The sequence below is a fragment of the Lactuca serriola genome, chromosome 5 (genome assembly GCF_051521515.1).
Source record: "Lactuca serriola cultivar US96UC23 chromosome 5, Lser_US96UC23_V15, whole genome shotgun sequence".
In the NCBI taxonomy this organism is placed as follows: Eukaryota; Viridiplantae; Streptophyta; class Magnoliopsida; order Asterales; family Asteraceae; genus Lactuca; species Lactuca serriola.
This window is the reverse complement of record NC_136412.1, coordinates 21,346,155-21,352,724: the sequence shown is the minus strand read 5'-3', so window position 1 is coordinate 21,352,724 and position 6,570 is coordinate 21,346,155. Positions and strand designations below refer to the sequence as shown.

The window sequence follows — 6,570 nt, the reverse complement described above, 5'->3', positions numbered from 1 at the left end:
ATGAAAATACATTTCTTTTATGAAATGCTTCGGTAAACAATGTTTTATCATGTTTTGTTTTTGGGAACAAATTCCGCAACTCTTTCAAATCAAAAGGATTTACTCTGAAAATATTTAAAAGCATAAATGAAAATCGGTCTTTTCTGGCCGAGATTTTGGGGATGTCACAGTTGGTATCAGAGCATTAGTTTAAGCGAACTAGGAATTTGTTGGATTTCTAGACTTAAACTTAGAATGCTAAGTGAAGTTTTGAGATGCGTGTCTGTTATGTTTTAGACACGAGCACTAGTTTATTTTAGGAAAGTTGCCTAAAATGCTTTATGTGCTAAATGTTATATGTTGCCATATATGATATTATTTGTTCGGATCTATGGTCTGTTGCCGACCGGATCTATGGTGAGATCCCGTATCTCACCATAGCAGAGTGTGGATGGTGTTCCATATCTCATTAGCGGCAGAGCAGGGGCGAGGCCCAAGTTAGGGAAACAGTGAGTGTGGGCCGAGCACGTATCTCACTATCAGTAGGAGCGTGGACGGGGTTCCATGACTCATCAGTAGCAGGACAAGGGCGAGGCCCAGGATAGGCGAGGCCTTAGGTCAGGATCCATTAGTATATGTTTAGCTTATGTGTTGTGATATGTTTATGTGCTATTATATGTTAGCAGGCGAGACCCGGTGACAGGCGAGGCCTAAGTGAAACAGATATGTATCCGAGCGGGACTCGAAGCCAGTCGAGGCCTGGAGCGGCGGGGCCGTTGTAGCGGGCGAGGCCCGAGGTAGGGGGCGAGGCCCAGAATAGCGGGCGTGACTCAATATGTGCAGTATGTGGTTATGCATGGTATGTGGTAGGGTGGGGAACTCACTAAGCTTCGTGCTTACGGTTTTCAGTTTTGGGTTTCAGGTACTTCAGTTAGCGGAGGGAAGAGCTCGGGGTGATCGCATGGCACACACCATAGATTAGACAGTCTGGGAATGTTTTACTCTGATAATGAACATATGTTCTGGAAATTAATACTCTGATTATGTTTTAGATTGATGATGATGCTTTAAGTAATGTTTTATTAAAAGAAATTTTTAGTCTTGAATTTTGGGACGTTACATCTTGATAAGCTTTAGAGTTGTTTAGCAGCAAAAATGATCAAATCACAACTTTATTGTATGATATGAAAATCAAAGTACTTTAGATCAAACAATTTCGTGGGTAGGCGTTTTGTAGCAAAAGAGATCGAGTTATGTGAATATATAACTTTCATTGCACGGGGTATAATATATACTTGTAGAACATAAAAACAAAAGGTAAACGACATCCACTAAGCAACTCATGTCGGACCCATCCCGTAGACCATCATATGGGTGTAATTGTGGAAGTACTAACAAATTGATTCTCAATGCTTAAGTTTCCATTCCTAGAATTGATGAGGACCCTGCAGAGTGCGGAATCTCTCTCTCTCTATCTCTCTCTCTCTCTCTCTCTCTCTCTATATATATATATATATATATATATATATATATATATATATATATATATATATATATATATATATATAGATTATAGTCCTATTATTTCGCGGGCATTTTATAGGATTTTATAGGATCCTCGTCAATATATAAATAAGTCACGTGGATTTTTTCGTCATTTTATAAGATTCTCTTGGGAGTAAGAACTAGGTTTTGTTGAGACAAGACTTACCTTATTTGGTAATGTGGTGATTATGGAAACCAAGGTGTGGTGATTATGGAAACCAAGGTACGATAAACTCCATTATTTTCAAAAGAAGAGATTTACTTGTTTGAAGACGGTGGATGTCATCGTTATTAGTACCTTTAAGGGGTTTAAGTGTTAGATGAAGCTACATAATTTAGATTGGTTATAGTTGTGTAACTTTTCCTATAATAAATGTTTGTTGTAACTCTTCCGTTCTATTGTTAGCAAATACGTGTTTTTTGTGTCCTAATATATCCATCGTTCTAGAAAAAATAAATAATATTCAAATATTGAGAGGTGTTATTCTTGGCATTTTTTATAGGAGTTCAAAATTTATTAAAAGTTCTATCGGTCAAAGCCTATTTTTATTAATTTGTTATATATATATATATATATATATATATATATATATATATATATATATATATATATATATATATATATATATATATATATGGAAAAACTTAGTCAAAATTATATATTTTATATAAGTACTTATTATTTTGGAATGTGAGTTTATTTATTATATCTTTATTTTTCATAAAAGTAATAAAAATAAGAGCAACAAAATGTTTATTTTATTTTTGATCCGATCAACCAAATTATTTTAGTGTCTTAATGTGGTGAAGGTATATAATATTAAAAAAGAAAAAAAAAAAAAAAAAAGAAGATAAATTGTGTTTTTGTTTTTTTAATCGTAATGAATTAGTTATGAAAAAAATAGTTTACATCAATTATATTTTTGTTTTTCATAACTTTTATAAAAATATGATAACAATTAAAAAAATTAATCTAAGATGTTGAAAGTAAAAAGTATATATTAAATTTACCTTTTAGTAATAAAAAAAATACAAGTTGATAATCAGAATTATAACGTGACAGATGATTTTAACAAAATTTTGGTATGTACACAAAATACAGCTGATGAATAAAAGCGTCAACAGAACAAAGGAGGTGTTGCCAATAATGACCTGTGTCGAACGGTGACACAGTCAACGGGTGAATTTAGCATTAGACCTACCGAGTACCGAAACATAATCCACGAATCATAGCCGTTCATCTCAAACTTCACCGCAGACAATCGAACAATGCTTTAAGATCCTACGTGTCAATCTTCCATTGGCAGTTTCTAAGCGGCTTGCGATATCATTGGTCGCACCAACTCGACACAACTCCTCGTCAGATCTACATATAAGTATTCACAATATAAGCTACACTAAACGAAAAGCGCAGTCTCTTTCTTTATGCTGATTCCCTAAATCAACTGAAATCGATTCAGATCAGAAGCGTTGCTTGTGGAATTTGATTGTTAGGTTATGGAGGAAAACAGAAGGAAGATGTCTTCTTTGCAGTTGTGTTGTTTTCTATTGATCGGTTGCTTGGTTTCGACCATTTACGCTTCTTCCGACGCTGTGAGTAAACTAATTTGATTTGTGTTTCATGGATCTGTAATGTCGGAATTAGTAACTGATTTGTTTAGTTTTTGTAGATATTTTACGAGTCATTTGCCTCATTAGAATTAGAAATATCAAGATAGGTATCAACCTGATCAATTAGGGTTATGTTCGGTTAAAAACCACTTACAAAGACTTAATGACATGAGAGTTTGTGGATTATATTGTTCTGGTGATAAGTATCTGAAATGTATGAACTTTGGGCACCTTCAAGATTAAGGTGTTGATTCTTGGTATCTATGAATATGATAGAAAGAAAAGAAATCATATCTCCAACAAGTTTGATGTTCCATAAAAAAAAGAAAGGGTCTTGATTTTTCCACTGGAAGGGTTTTATCCTTCCACTGAAAAATAATACATTGACAATTATACCCCTGATTAAGGAAAGATCATTCTTCATTTCTTCTTGTTTCCAAACGATGCACGAGAGAAATATCCTTTTTGTTTCCTTCGGCGGTGCTCCTTCTATCCCACTCTCGACTTGAATCCATCTCTGTGATGTCTGATTTCTGTTAAACTTGAATATATTGTCATTAAATTGACTCAACAAATGGGAATGGATCATCGTCCTCTTCCAGTGGCGTTACTAATCCGACATGTAAAAAGAAGGCTGGAGACGGAACTTTTGTTCGATTTTTGCCAAGAAAAAACCACCTCGGGGAAGGGGGTGGTGGTAGAATCAGCGGAGTTCTAAAGTAATTTAGGCAAAAGAAAGTGAAGTGTCAAATAGATAATAATAACTGAACTGCTTAACCACTGGTATTGGTTGTGCGAGAGATTCAAGACCTGGAGTGCCGATGAGAATGGGTTTAACTTCTGATGAAATATCAAATCAAACAATATTATTCAAAATTGATGAGCAATTGATTGTCGCAATGAAGGTTTGCAAATGCCCATGTTCACCTTTAAAAGCGTGGAAGACTTATTGCGCCTGAATTGAAGGAAGGAGGAAACAAAAAGATCTTTCTCTCTCTTAAATATTTACAAGTTAAAGTTATTATCTTTTCAGTGGAAGGATAAAATCAGTCAGTAGGATGATGGATACTTGTTTCTTTCTCTTGTTTGAGACAAGTCGTGAATACTACTGCCATATATTTTCTAACAATTGCTTTTGCACTAGAGTTCAGAAGAACATGCTCAAGAAGTTCATTGTTCCAGAGAAAGAAGTAGAGCTGCATACAATATTATTGAGGAGGTATTACTATTAGCAATTGATATTCATCATTCATGTTCAAATAGTCACAGTTTTAAGCACCAATTATTATGCATCAAACCCTAAACAAATGTCGTTTAAATTATGCAGTATTTGATTCCATTTGTTGAACAAGAGAATTACCAAATGTCACATAAGTGTAAGCTTCATCCTGGAAATGACATATTTAGAGATCAAGAAGAGCACAAGATTCATGTGGATGTAAATGAATGGCGTTGCGGATACTGTAAGAAAAGCTTCCGAGCAGAGAAATTTCTTGATCAACATTTTGACAACAGACACTACAATCTTCTAAATGTTGTATGTGCAATCAAATCAGTTTCACCATTTTTATTTTTATATATAATAATAATGTTTTATGGCAGTTTTAAATAATACATATTCTTTAAATTTCAGAGTGAGGGCAATTGCTTGGCAGAATTATGTGGAGCATTGCACTGTGATCATGTAATAAATTCTGTTGTTCCTAAATCAAAGTGCAATCCTGCAGCTGCAGCAAGAAATCGTCACTTATGCGAGGTTGTCTGCTATCATATTACATATATATATTTTCAAAATTGTTACAAAGTTTTATATTTTAAAATAATATTTTATTTAATTGCAGAGTCTTGCAGACAGCTGTTTTCCTGTACATCAGGGTCCATCAGCAGGCCGACTTCATGGTAACATTTGATGTTTATAAATTATAAATTATCAACTTTATATAAATCATAACATTGAAGGAGAATTTTTGAATTCCAACTGTTTGCAGAACTATTTTTACGCCAATTTTGTGATGCACATACTTGTTCAGGCCGCATTAAGCCCTTTTCTAGAGGAGGCAAGGTAAAGAAGATTCACTTTTTTTTTTTTCTTTAATGTGTGAAATGAATTTTATTATGACTTGTTGATATAAATGTGAAATGATGATGACTTATATATGTTTTGTTTGCAGAAGCATACCAACATCTTTTACTTTGCTATATCAATATTGATTTTGATGTTGCTCCCAATTTTCTATCTCATTGTATATCTGTACCAAAGGTGCTCACATCACTATAGTCACATATATTTCTTCTGCTTGTTATTTATTTATTATTTATTACACACTATAGATAGTCTATATATAATAATACAATTATAATATGATGTTGCAGAGAAATGAGAAAGGGCACACAGATTCTAAGGCGCATCTCAAAACAGAGTCTAAAGAAAAAGCCATCTTAATTGGTAACTTTTGAGACATAAACAAGAGGGTAATTAATATTTGCTTATTAGGTTATTATATTTTTACCCCTCTACTTTTTGATGTATAGGTCATGGTCGTGGATTATATATATGGCACCATTCAATATATCCGGAACATGGAGTGTAGCATTCTTTACAAAGAAAGACAAATGACGTGGCATTATAGAATTATCTTCTGATACAAGATCCAAGTCTCTTCTAGAAGCTTTGTACCATGTCATCGACATACACTCACCTAGTATTGGAATTCCTGGGTTTCATATCTTGTATTCCTCATACTCACTAGGATGTCAAAAATTAGTTTGACCCTTACATTTGATCTTTTTAGCATTACATTTAACACCCTCGGAACTGTTTACATTGGTAAAACATATTCCCAATCAATTTTATACGCCAAGGAAAATATCATCAACCAATTTTGAAGTCAATCTAGATCCAATTACTAGTAAAAGATTAGAATACTTACGATTAGAACTCAACACTTGTTCCAAAAGGTCTCTTCTTGTTACAGATAAAAATGAAATTAGGTGTAATTTTGATAAAGATCATCTAACATAGTTTTAATTCTAGAGGTAGCTATGGATTGTCTAGGGTTGGATTTGGGTTCAACCTATTTAATAATTGGGTTGAAAATTTCAATCAAACTCAACCTGTTTATTTTAGATAGGTTGATATTTCCAATCCAACCTAACATTTTAGATAAATGAGTTTTTACCGGGTTGATCTGTTTATCTAGTTTCCGATCCAATCTATTAAATAGATGGGTTAAACTTTGATTAACCCATTTAAAATCAATTAAATAAATTATATAATTAAATATTATATCACTTAAATTAGTTCTATACGTAAATAAAACTTCATAATTATAACAAAAGTACAATCATAATTCATAGATACAAATAAATTCTTCAAATAATATTCAAAATGTTTAGTTTCAAACTAATTTTAGAGAGTGACCAGTATTATCATTG

At 33.1% G+C, this 6,570-nt stretch overlaps 1 protein-coding gene across 1 annotated transcript; it reads left to right on the top strand.

Moving 5' to 3' along the window:
- The first annotated feature begins 2,910 nt into the window (after window positions 1–2,910).
- On the top strand, window positions 2,911–6,027 carry LOC145052175 (uncharacterized). Its single transcript, XM_078999987.1, has 9 exons — window positions 2,911–3,117; window positions 4,280–4,354; window positions 4,463–4,672; window positions 4,769–4,891; window positions 4,977–5,034; window positions 5,124–5,197; window positions 5,307–5,395; window positions 5,509–5,581; window positions 5,668–6,027. The coding sequence occupies exons 1-8, from the start codon at window positions 3,022–3,024 to the stop codon at window positions 5,576–5,578; spliced, it is 795 nt and encodes a 264-aa protein (XP_078856113.1). The 5' UTR covers window positions 2,911–3,021; the 3' UTR covers window positions 5,579–5,581; window positions 5,668–6,027.
- Window positions 6,028–6,570: the final 543 nt, after the last annotated feature.